Source organism: Carassius auratus, chromosome 20, assembly GCF_003368295.1.
Source record: "Carassius auratus strain Wakin chromosome 20, ASM336829v1, whole genome shotgun sequence".
NCBI classification, from domain to species: Eukaryota; Metazoa; Chordata; class Actinopteri; order Cypriniformes; family Cyprinidae; genus Carassius; species Carassius auratus.
Window position 1 is genome coordinate 21,880,328 of NC_039262.1, and position 12,985 is coordinate 21,893,312.

At 38.9% G+C, this 12,985-nt stretch overlaps 1 protein-coding gene across 5 annotated transcripts; it reads left to right on the forward strand.

Annotated features, from left to right (window-relative positions):
• Positions 1-448: 448 nt before the first annotated feature.
• Positions 449-10,533, forward strand: LOC113121179 (zinc finger protein 236-like). 5 transcript variants are annotated; one of them, XM_026291456.1, is made up of 4 exons: positions 808-940; positions 1,050-1,076; positions 1,339-2,922; positions 4,105-10,533. In XM_026291456.1, exons 1-4 carry the CDS (start codon positions 884-886, stop codon positions 9,760-9,762), a joined length of 7,326 nt encoding a protein of 2,441 aa, XP_026147241.1. In that variant the 5' UTR covers positions 808-883; the 3' UTR covers positions 9,763-10,533. The 5 variants fall into 5 exon arrangements, with proteins under 5 accessions (XP_026147237.1, XP_026147238.1, XP_026147236.1 ...); XM_026291452.1 differs by lacking the exon at positions 808-940 and adding an exon at positions 449-653 and having other exon boundaries at positions 1,339-10,533; XM_026291451.1 differs by having other exon boundaries at positions 807-940; positions 1,339-10,533.
• Positions 10,534-12,985: the final 2,452 nt, after the last annotated feature.

Below are 12,985 nucleotides of genomic sequence, written 5' to 3' on the forward strand. Positions count from 1 at the left end.
TTGTCTGCCTTGATCTGTGCCTGCCCTACAGCTTAACACTGCCATCTAGTGGTGAAGCTCTGTTTATGAGAATTAGCTCTCTGTAATTTCAAATAAAATAAAATAAAATATGTATACAGTTACTGAGCACGAGTACTGTCTTAATTGCAATTCACAAAGCCCTTTCAGTACTATTTTTTTTCTGCATATTATGGGAAATGTTAGTCACTGCTAAATTTACGGTTGAAATTTTTTAAATAAGGACATACCATTAAATAATCTATTTCGATGTGGAATCTATTTCAAAACAGAAACATTCAAGAATGCACTTTATAGATTTATGTTAAAATATTTTGCGAGACACAGGTTTCATTAAAGGATTTAGTTTTGTTTGTTTCTCCCCATCTGGACTTCACACCCCATCCCGGTAGGTGGCGGAATTTCACATTAACATTTGCCAACCGCCACGAAACACGAAAGAAGAAGAAGTAGCGAATGTTGTGTTCGAAGAAGAACATTTTCCAGGACAGAACTGTAGTTAAAGGATTGTTTCTTGTGTTTATGTAATTACGTCGGAACCCTGTCATTGTCTGTTGCGAACACAAACGTCGGAAATTATGACAAATTGAGGAAATCGTCTCTCGACTTAACATCACGAAATTCCTGCGGATAAGGTGTAGTTATTGCTATACCCATTCTTACTTTCATTACATTTCATTAAACTTTAAATATGTTAATACTTCACTATTGACAAACATATGTTGTGTATCCTATTTATCTATCTGTCTGTCTGTCGAAATCAATTAACGTTATGGTTTTAGTACAAATAAAACAAACAAACAAAAAAGAATAGTAAAAGAAAGCATGGTTACTATGGTAAAACCATGGTACCCACAAGTAAACCATGGTTTTGCTACACATTTTGCTACAAAAAAAAAATGGTGCATTTGTTAAACAAATGGTAAGCAATACGCCAAAAACATGGTTACTGCACATTTAAAAGCATGGTTAATTTTAATTATTTATATCTTTCCTTACCATTCTTTCTTTCTTTCCTTTTTTTTCCTCAGGTGAATACGTTTATAGTGCTCGTTCAGGTTGGTTATATTTTTTTAAAAAAGAAGAAAAAGAAAAAAAAAATGATCACAATTAAATGAGTGGCTTAGATTGGCAGATGTCTGATATTACTGAAAATGGACAGAGCAAATGGCTGCACAGATACTTTTTACAACCCACTTATGATGGGTAGGCTTTCCTTAACAATACAAATGGGTCTGTACTTTTAAAAACCAAAGTATTTAAAGTATTGTCCTAGATGTGCTTAAGAATGGATGCACTGATATTGTTCTGTCTTTGCAGTGCGTGGAGAGAATGCTTAACATTTCGAGCCAGATGTCAGCTCAGATGCAATTTTCCCTTGTAGATGAAGGAGGTTTGGCTCTTCAAACTGGACTGACTTCTGCTTATTCTTCAAAGTATTCAGATGGTCAGTGGATGGAAAAAAGACAGGAAAATGATAAGGCACAAGAACCCATTGTCACAACACGAAATGAGGACAATGATGTAAATGCAAAGCTGGTGAAAACTAAGAATTATAATGGAAGCAAAAGAGTTCATCAATGCCCTATGTGCCTTAAACGATTTTGTGCACCATCTAAACTAAAAAGGCATTGTCTTATTCACACAAATCAGAGGCCATTTCAGTGTTCCATATGCTGCCGTGCCTTCAGAGAACGCTCTCATCTAAAAGTACACATCAGAACTCACACCAATCCTGAGAAGAGGACACGATCACTCCACAGGTATAAGGAAAACAGCGTGACATGTAATCTAGCATCTAAGTCAAAGTTAAAACCCTCTTCAAAACAATCAACTGGTCAAGACGATACAAAATCAACAGATAAAGAAATGTCAACAGTGCACCAAGACCAATATATGGTTACAGAGAATATGGTGTCTCAAAAAATAATTGGTGACTGCAATGATTCATGTTTACATTTGCCAGATTCTTTTCTAAATGAAGGAGGTTGGGATTGTCACACTGGATGGAGTTCTGCATATTTTTCCAAACCTTCAGAAGGCCAGTGGATGGAGGAAAACCAAAAAACTGAGGAGCAACAAGAAGCCAACCTCACAACACAAAATAAGGACAATGATGTACATTCAAAAGTGTGGCAAAGTAAGAAATCTGTTGGAAGCAAAAGAGTTTATTATTGCCCTGTGTGCCGTAAACGGTTTGGTGCTCCATCTGAACTTAAAAGGCATTGTCTTATTCACACAAATCAAAGGCCATTTCAGTGTCCCATATGCTGCCGTGCCTTCAGAGAACGCTCTCATCTAAGAGTACACTTTTCAACTCACAATATCCGTGAAAAGCGAAGCGCACCATCAATCCAGAGCTATAGAGTCAATAGTGTGCCCTGTAATCAAGCGTCCAAATCAAGGTTAAAATCCTCTCCAAATCAAACAACTGCCCAAGATGATACAAAGTCAACGGATAAAGAAAAGTCAACGGAGCACCAAGATGAAAAAATGTTTATAAAGAATATGGCTTCTCAAATTATTAGTTGTGACTGTAGTGAATCAGATGCATGCGTGCAAGACTCCTTTCTAAATAAAAAAGGTTGGGTTCGTCACACTGGGCTGAGTTCTGTATATTTATCCAAACCTTCAGAAGGCCAGTGGATGGAGGAAATACAAGAATCTGAGATGAAACAAGAATCCAGTGTCTCAACACAAAGTGAGGATGATGTAAATATTAAGGTGTTGCAAAGTAAGAAATCTGATGGAAACAAAAGAGTTTATGATTGCCCTGTGTGCCGTAAACGGTTTGGTGCTCCATCCGAACTTAAAAGACATTGTCTTATTCACACAAATCAAAGGCCATTTCAGTGTCCCATATGCTGCCGTGCCTTCAGAGAACGCTCTCATCTAAAAGTACACATCAGAACTCATGATGTCCCTGTGAAGCGGAGAACACCATCACTCCAGAGCTACAGAGACAACATAGTGTCCTGTAGTCAGGCTTCAAAGTCACAACCCTCTCCAAAATTTCTAACTGCCCACAATGATACCTCTTCAACAAATAAACAAAAGTCAACCGTGCAGCAAGATCAAAATGTGCTTCCAGAGGATATGCTGTCTCAAAAAATATGTGGTGACTGCAATGATTCAGGTGTACATTTTCCAGATTCTCTTTTAATTGAAGGAGGTTGGGATTGTCGCACTGGATTGAGTTCTGCATATTCTTCCAAACCTTCAGAGAGCCAGTGGATGGAGGAGATCCAAGAATCTGAGGAGGAACGAGAAGCCAACCTCACAACACAAAATGAGGACAAGGATGTAAATGAAAAACTGTTGCAAAGAAAGAATTCAAATGTAAGCAAAAGAGTTTATGATTGCCCTGTGTGCCATAAACGGTTTGGTGCTCCATCCGAACTAAAAAGACATTGTCTTATTCACACAAATCAAAGGCCATTTCAGTGTTCCATATGCTGCCGTGCCTTCAGAGAACGCTCTCATCTAAAAGTACACATCAGAACTCACACCAACCCTGTGAAGCGGAGAACACCATCACTCCAGAGCTACAGAGACAACATAGTGTCCTGTAATCGACCATCAAAGTCACAACCCTCTCCAAAATTTCTAACTGCCCACAATGATACCACTTCAAAAAATAAACAAAAGTCAACCGTGCAGGAAGATCAAAATGTGCTTACAGAGGATATGCTGTCTAAAAAAATATGTGGTGACTACAATGATTCAGGTGTACATTTTCCAGATACTCTTTTAATTGAAGGAGGTTGGGATCGTCACACTGGACAGAGTTCTGCATATTCTTCCAAACCTTCAGAGAGCCAGTGGATGGAGGAAAACCAAGAATCTCAGGAGGAACGAGAAGCTAGTGTCACAACACAAAATGAGGACAAGGATGTAAATGAAAAAGTGTTGCAAAGAAATAATTCTAACGTAAACAAAAGAGTTTATGATTGCCCTGTGTGCCATAAAAAGTTTGATGCTCCATCCGAACTAAAAAGACATTGTCTTATTCACACAAATCAGAGGCCATTTCAGTGTTCCATATGCTGCCGTGCCTTCAGAGAACGCTCTCAACTAAAAGTACACATCAGAACTCACACCAACCCTGTGAAGAGGAGGACACGATCACTCCAGAGCTATAAGAACAACAGCGTGACCTGTTACCAAACATCCAAGTCAAGGTTAAAACCCTGTCCTAAATATCTAACTGTCCAAAACATCGCTAGTTCAGCAGAAAAACAACAGTCAGCATCTCACCAAGACGACAATAGGGTTACAGAGATTGTGGCATGTCAAATTATTAGTGGTGACTGCAGTGAATCAGATGGATATTTGGAGGACTCCCTTCTAAATAAAGAAGGTTTGGATCTTCACACTGGATTGAGTTCTGCATATTCTCCTAAACCTCCAGAGAGCCAGTGGATGGAGGAAATCCAAGAATCTGAGGAGAAACAAGAAGCCAGTGTAACAACACAAAATGAGGACAATGGTGCAAATTCAAAAGTGTGGCAAAGTAAGAATTGTAATAGAAGCAAAAGAGTTTATTATTGCCCTGTGTGCCGTAAACAGTTTGGTGCTCCATCTGAACTTAAAAGTCATTGTCTTATTCACACAAATCAAAGGCCATTTCAGTGTTCCATATGCTGCCGTGCCTTCAGAGAACGCTCTCATCTAAAAGTACACTTTTCAACTCACAAAATCCGTGAGAAGCGAAGAGCACCATCAATCCAGAGCTATAGAGTCAATAGTGTGCCCTGTAATCAAGCGTCCAAATCAAGGTTAAAATCCTCTCCAAAACAAACAACTGCCCAAAATGATACAAAGTCAACAGATAAAGAAAAGTCAACAGAGCACCAAGATGAAAAAATGGTTATAGAGAATATGGCTTCTCAAATTATTAGTTGTGACTGTAGTGAATCAGATGCATGTTTGCTAGATTCCCTTCTAAATAAAAAAGGTTGGGATTGTCACACAGGGCTGAGTTCTCTATATTTTTCCAAACCTTCAGAAGGCCAGTGGATGGAGGAAATACAAGAATCTGAGATGAAACAAGAATCCAGTGTCTCAACACAAAGTGAGGACGATGTAAATGTGAAGGTGTTGCAAAGTAAGAAATCTGATGGAAACAAAAGAGTTTATGATTGCCCTGTGTGCCATAAACGGTTTGGTGCTCCATCCGAACTAAAAAGACATTGTCTTATTCACACAAATCAGAGGCCAATTCAGTGTCCCATATGCTGCCGTGCCTTCAGAGAACGCTCTCATCTAAAAGTGCACATCAGAACTCACACCAACCCTGTGAAGAGGAGGACACGATCACTCCAGGGCTATAAGGACAACAGCGTACCGTGTTATCAAACATCCAAGTCAAGGTTTAAACCCTGTCCAAAATATCTAACTATCCAAAACAACACTAGTTCAACAGAAAAACAACAGTCAGCATCTCACCAAGATGACAATAGGGTTACAGAGATTGTGGCATGTCAAATTATTAGTGGTGACTACAGTGAATCAGATGGATATTTGGAAGAATCCCTTCTAAATAAAGAAGGTTTGGATCTTCACACTGGACAGAGTTCTGCATATTCTCTTAAACCTTCAGAGAGCCAGTGGATGGAGGAAATCCAAAAATCTGAGGAGGAACAAGAAGCCAGTGTCACAACACAAAATGAGGAAAATGGTGTAAATTCAAAAGTGTGGCAAAGTAAGAATTGTAATAGAAGCAAAATAGTTTATGATTGCCCTGTGTGCCATAAACGGTTTGGTGCTCCATCCGAATTAAAAAGACATTGTTTTATTCACACAAATCAGAGGCCATTTCAGTGTCCCATATGCTGCCGTGCCTTCAGAGAACGCTCTCATCTAAAAGTACACATCAGAACTCATGATGTCCCTGTGAAGCGGAGAACACCATCACTCCAGAGCTACAGAGACAACATAGTGTCCTGTAATCAGGCTTCAAAGTCAAAACCCTCTCCAAAATTTCTAACTGCCCACAATGATACCACTTCAAAAAATAAACAAAAGTCAACCGTGCAGGAAGATCAAAATGTGCTTCCAGAGGATATGCTGTCTCAAAAAATATGTGGTGACTACAATGATTCAGGTGTACATTTTCCAGATACTCTTTTAATTGAAGGAGGTTGGGATCATCACACTGGACAGAGTTCTGCATATTCTTCCAAACCTTCAGAGAGCCAGTGGATGGAGGAAAACCAAGAATCTCAGGAGGAACGAGAAGCTTGTGTCACAACACAAAATGAGGACAAGGATGTAAATGAAAAAGTGTTGCAAAGAAATAATTCTAACGTAAACAAAAGAGTTTATGATTGCCCTGTGTGCCATAAAAAGTTTGATGCTCCATCCGAACTAAAAAGACATTGTCTTATTCACACAAATCAGAGGCCATTTCAGTGTCCCATATGCTGCCGTGCCTTCAGAGAACGCTCTCATCTAAAAGTACACATCAGAACTCACACCAACCCTGTGAAGAGGAGGACACAATCACTCCAGAGCTATAAGAACAACAGCGTGACCTGTTACCAAACATCCAAGTCAAGGTTAAAACCCTGTCCAAAATATCTAACTGTCCAAAACAACACTAGTTCAACAGATAAACAACAGTCAGCATCTCACCAAGACGACAATAGGGTTACAGAGATTGTGGCATGTCAAATTATTAGTGGTGACTGCAGTGAATCAGATGGATATTTGGAAGACTCCCTTCTAAATAAAGAAGGTTTGGATCTTCACACTGGATTGAGTTCTGCATATTCTCCTAAACCTCCAGAGAGCCAGTGGATGGAGGAAATCCAAGAATCTGAGGAGAAACAAGAAGCCAGTGTAACAACACAAAATGAGGACAATGGTGCAAATTCAAAAGTGTGGCAAAGTAAGAATTGTAATAGAAGCAAAAGAGTTTATTATTGCCCTGTGTGCAGTAAACAGTTTGGTGCTCCATCTGAACTTAAAAGGCATTGTCTTATTCACACAAATCAAAGGCCATTTCAGTGTCCCATATGCTGCCGTGCCTTCAGAGAACGCTCTCATCTAAAAGTACACTTTTCAACTCACAATATCCGTGAGAAGCGAAGAGCACCATCAATCCAGAGCTATAGAGTCAATAGTGTGCCCTGTAATCAAGCGTCAAAATCAAGGTTAAAATCCTCTCCAAAACAAACAACTGCCCAAGATGATACCAAGTCAACAGATAGAGAAAAGTCAACGGAGCACCAAGATGAAAAAATGGTTATAGAGAATATGGCTTCTCAAATTATTAGTTGTGACTGTAGTGAATCAGATGCATGTTTGCTAGATTCCCTTCTAAATAAAAAAGGTTGGGATTGTCACACAGGGCTGAGTTCTCTATATTTTTCCAAACCTTCAGAAGGCCAGTGGATGGAGGAAATACAAGAATCTGAGATGAAACAAGAATCCAGTTTCTCAACACAAAGTGAGGACGATGTAAATGTGAAGGTGTTGCAAAGTAAGAAATCTGATGGAAACAAAATAGTTTATGATTGCCCTGTGTGCCATAAACGGTTTGGTGCTCCATCCGAACTAAAAAGACATTGTCTTATTCACACAAATCAGAGGCCAATTCAGTGTCCCATATGCTGCCGTGCCTTCAGAGAACGCTCTCATCTAAAAGTACACATCAGAACTCACACCAACCCTGTGAAGAGGACAACACGATCACTCCAGAGCTATAAGGACAACAGCGTGACCTGTTTTCTAGCATCTAAGTCAAAGATAAAACCCTCTCCAAAATATCTAACTGTCCAAAACAACGCTAGTTCAGCAGAAAAACAACAGTCAGCATCTCACCAAGACGACAATAGGGTTACAGAGATTGTGGCATGTCAAATTATTAGTGGTGACTGCAGTGAATCAGATGGATATTTGGAAGACTCCCTTCTAAATAAAGAAGGTTTGGATCTTCACACTGTATTGAGTTCTGCATATTCTCCTAAACCTCCAGAGAGCCAGTGGATGGAGGAAATCCAAGAATCTGAGGAGGAACAAGAAGCCAGTGTCACAACACAAAATGAGGACAATGGTGCAAATTCAAAAGTGTGGCAAAGTAAGAATTGTAATAGAAGCAAAAGAGTTTATGATTGCCCTGTGTGCCGTAAACGGTTTGGTGCTCCATCTGAACTTAAAAGGCATTGTCTTATTCACACAAATCAAAGGCCATTTCAGTGTCCCATATGCTGCCGTGCCTTCAGAGAACGCTCTCATCTAAAAGTACACTTTTCAACTCACAATATCCGTGAGAACCGAAGAGCACCATCAATCCAGAGCTATAGAGTCAATAGTGTGCCCTGTAATCAAGCGTCAAAATCAAGGTTAAAATCCTCTCCAAATCAAACAACTGCCCAAGATGATACAAAGTCAACAGATAAAGAAAAGTCAACAGAGCACCAAGATGAAAAAATGTTTATAGAGAATATGGCATCTCAAATTATTAGCTGTGACTGTAGTGAATCAGATGCATGCGTGCAAGACTCCTTTCTAAATAAAAAAGGTTGGGATCGTCACACAGGGCTGAGTTCTCTATATTTTTCCAAACCCTCAGAAGGCCAGTGGATGGAGGAAATACAAGAATCTGAGATGAAACAAGAATCCAGTGTCTCAACACAAAGTGAGGACGATGTAAATGTGAAGGTGTTGCAAAGTAAGAAATCTGATGGAAACAAAAGAGTTTATGATTGCCCTGTGTGCCGTAAACGGTTTGGTGCTCCATCCGAACTAAAGAGACATTGTCTTATTCACACAAATCAGAGGCCATTTCAGTGTCCCATATGCTGCCGTGCCTTCAGAGAACGCTCTCATCTAAAAGTACACATCAGAGCTCACACCAACCCTGTGAAGAGGACACCATCACTCCACACCTACAAAGACAACATAGTGTCCTGTAATCGAGCAGCTAAGTCAAAGTTAAAACCCTCTCCAAAATGTCTAACTGCACACAATGATACCACTTCAACAAATAAACAAAAGTCAACCGTGCAGCAAGATCAAAATGTGCTTACAGAGGACATACTGTCTCAAAAAATATGTGGTGACTACAATGATTCATGTGTTTATTTGTCAAAAAGTACTAGCCCTTTAGAGAATGTTGAGAATAACAAATCAGTTTTGGCTCTGATGCATAAAACTGACATCTTGCTTGATGGGAAAAAGGCATCTGACATTGTGCCTTTTGGCAGGGTGAGTGACTGTCCACCCAAAACTGACTCATCTCTCCGTCATTGTGCTCCCGAATCAAGAACTGAGGAAAAATGGGAACTTTACATGGACGATGTTGAAGATTTCTTTGTGGACTCTGACACTGTTGTCACACAGTGTGTCCCTGGTTCTCACAAGTCCAGTTCTTGTCAGTATCAACAGAATCCTGATGTTCCCAGAATCCCAGAAGTTGTTGTGGAGCTTGAGGACTTTGAGGATCCAGGTGATTGCTTTATCAAAACTCCTCATGACATCCCCTTTTGTCGTGACTGTAGTCGGAGTTTCCGCACGGTTAGGAACTTGTATGCACATAATTGTACAAACGGATATCCTGAAGGTGAAGTGAAGAAATCCCACCAGTGTGACATTTGCTTCAAATTCTTCAGCACACCATCCAAATTGAAGAGTCACTATGTTACTCACACGGGTCAGAGGCCTTTCCTATGCACACAGTGTCAGAAGTCCTACACACAGCCCCATCATCTAAAAACACACATGCTGTCCCACAGGTAGAATGGTTACTCAAGGGTTGTCCAAAGATATGACCAAACCAAAAGGGTTTTCAATTGTATTTCATTTGTGTGTTATAAAGTTTTATGCAGAATGTTTGGCTTTCAAAGTGACCCAATATGGATTTTTGAAAATTACCTTTCATGCAGTCTGTAACACAGCTTTAAATGATTAAAAAGACTCTGCAGTTTTAAATCTGAAAGTGCATTGTGTATAAAGTTATTGTCTCTCAAAAGAAAATGTCAACTCTGAATCATTGAAACTGTCCTTTTAAAAACGAATCCCAAGCCATTTCATGAACATTAGAATATTGCCCGCACACTTGTTGGCTTTTGGCGTTTCTGAATGAAGATGCAAATTCGTTCTCTTCCACTAGGTGCGCTTTTGGGGCGGTAAAATAGCTTTTCCCCTGGTAACGCTGTACACAAAGCAGAACTGCGCTCACAAACACTGCTTTATCAGGCATTACAGGCAAGAGGAAATCGACCAATCACCGCAGATAAGCGTCACGCAAAGGAGGGGTTTGGAAAAATCAATCGTTGAGCAAATAAGATATAAATAAATGCAAATTATAGCATTTAAATTTATTCATTAGCAGACGCTTTTATCCAAAGCGACTTACAGTACATTCAGGCTATACATTTCACCAGTATGTTCTCTGGGAATCGAGCCCATGACCTTTTGCGCTGCTAACGCAATGCTCTACTACTAAGCCACAGGAACACATTATAAGACTATGAAAGTGTTTTTTGAGCTTGCATGCATGTCAACCTGTCAGAGACTCCCAACGCCAAAATATGAACATTTCATAACCCATAATAGGGGGACTTTAAAATAAATTTTGTATTTCCTGTTACAGTGTACATACATTTCAAATAAAACATTAATGTGTAAAATGAGTCATTTCCCGAGTGGCTGTTACATTTCTTTCTTCTTCTTCTTCTTCTTCTTCTTCTTCTTCTTCTTCTTCTTCTTCTTCTTCTTCTTCTTCTTCTTCTTCTTTTAATTTAACAATAAATAAAGTAATTGGCTGCACTTTAAGAAATGTGCATCAGATGTCAATATAACAACACTAAAGCTGTTGCATGGCATCTGTTTTCAATTTTTCCGACTCAAAATCTTATTCAGTATAGGACCGTTTGTCATTTGCAGTACTTCTTTGTATAGCCACTAGATGGTGTAAGTCGCTTTGTCACTTTTATCAATTTTACAAAAGCAACGGACACTTATGCTCCACTGCAAATGTCTATTGCACGGAAATGATATGACATTATGGCTTTTAAAAAACTACCAATCAGGTTAGCACACTATGGCTGACATTAATGTATCCTGATAGTCTTAAATCTAATAGCACATTTCATACAAGACTTTTCAACTTAACCTCTTTTTGTAAACTTCGGGAGTCCTTCAGTAGTACAGAGGTAATGGGATTTAAGTAGAGTTTAAGTAGGAAACTATATATATATATATAATCCTATGGTTAAATTTAGGGTCTACCCAAATATATCCTGAAAAAAGGAGAGTTTGTTTATTTATTTGTTACATTATTTTTACCTGAACAACCCAACGTCCAATCAAATTGTCTCATTGCTAACAGGAAATCACTCCATGTACCTGTAAGCTTTATTCAAATTAAGTGTTTGCTGTAGTAGGGAACAAGTACCTTACCTGACACACTTACCTCTTGTCCTGGAGGTGGAGGAAATTATAGGGAATTTTCTACATGTCGCAAAATTAATAATATCAGAAAATCATTGTCACCTCCACTAAACGTTTATTCCTAGAAGAGGTGTTTGGTTTAGCATGAGTATATCAAGGTGTCTTTTTGCCACCCAAAAGTTTTGGAATAGGCTACTGCTTTTTCAGATAGAGAGAGAGATAAACAATCAGCCAACCTAATCCTTCAAAAGATACTTTAAATATCAAATGACAGGTCATAAATCTGCTGTGAGTAAATTAGTGAGTTAGTCAGCATTCAAGTTACATTCCAGGTCACACTCAGATTAAGCTTTGTTCTCATCATTTACATTTCTCTTGAGGAGGTCAACACAAAGTCTAATCTCTATCTGATAGGATCATCAAGTCATTTAGGTCAAATACATTGTTAAATGTTGGCTAATGATGTTTGTGGTGAGACAAAAGGATTTTGTTTATCTTGTCAAATATATCCACAAATGCTTGTTCAAGCGCCATAATTTCATAGTCACGTATTGCTTTTCTGCTCTTTAATGCATGACCCAGACCAATAAGAGGATATTGCCCTGCCAAGCAGATGAGCATTAACATGCAACCCACAACTGACAGGTCATTAGAGCAAAAACAAAAGCTTCTCTAATACTTTGCTGATTCTGATTTTAGTGTGTTTTTGTTTTAAACCTGGAACCAATTCATAATTATATGGTGACCCATCTAGAATCTGTATATTTTAAAGCTTAACTGTAATATTTTCAGTATTAACACACCCACTGGTATCCCACTTGAATATGCAGAACCGAACCAAAAGTACCCAAGCAATTCACCATTTTTCTAGTTTGAGTGTCCGATTCATAAATTAATATCTTAATGAAATCATAGGTTCACAAAACAATTTTGGAAACTTTTCTTAAAAAAAAAAAACAGTTCCATTTGTTTATTCTGCCAACAGAGCAACAACAAAGCTTACTTCCGAGTGCTTCCCATGTCAAAATCGTGGCAACACACCAGTTATTCTTGTCAAACACACCAGTCATTTTTGCAATTCACGTTGACACCTGGTGTCTTGTTTCGTCAGACCATTTGTGCATCAGTGCAAACAGAGTGAAAGGTTAAGATCCATTTAAAACAAAATGAGTGATAGCCAACAGGGTCTTTTTTCTTCTGTGATTGAAGTCAGCAGCTGAATATGGTGAACCTCTTGTGTTGAGAGCAGTTGGTACACTCTGCTAAAGACTGAGCACTGCCTGCAGCATGGATGAAAAAGAGCAATAAAATGTCCATTGTTTAGTTCTGAAAATTATCATTTATATTTTTGTCTTCGGAGTTAATGTCTTCAACTTTAGCACAGCAAATCATTAGGTGCTACAGGACTGAATTGTGTGAACATGTAATTTATCCCATACTATATCGGAACACATTGAACTGGCTGTCCAAAACCTAAAAATTGTGACCTTATCAGGCAGCGTCTGAAGGTATGATGCTTTGATGCACATCTGTATGTCTGTACATTTTGAATCTTCTCACAATGAGA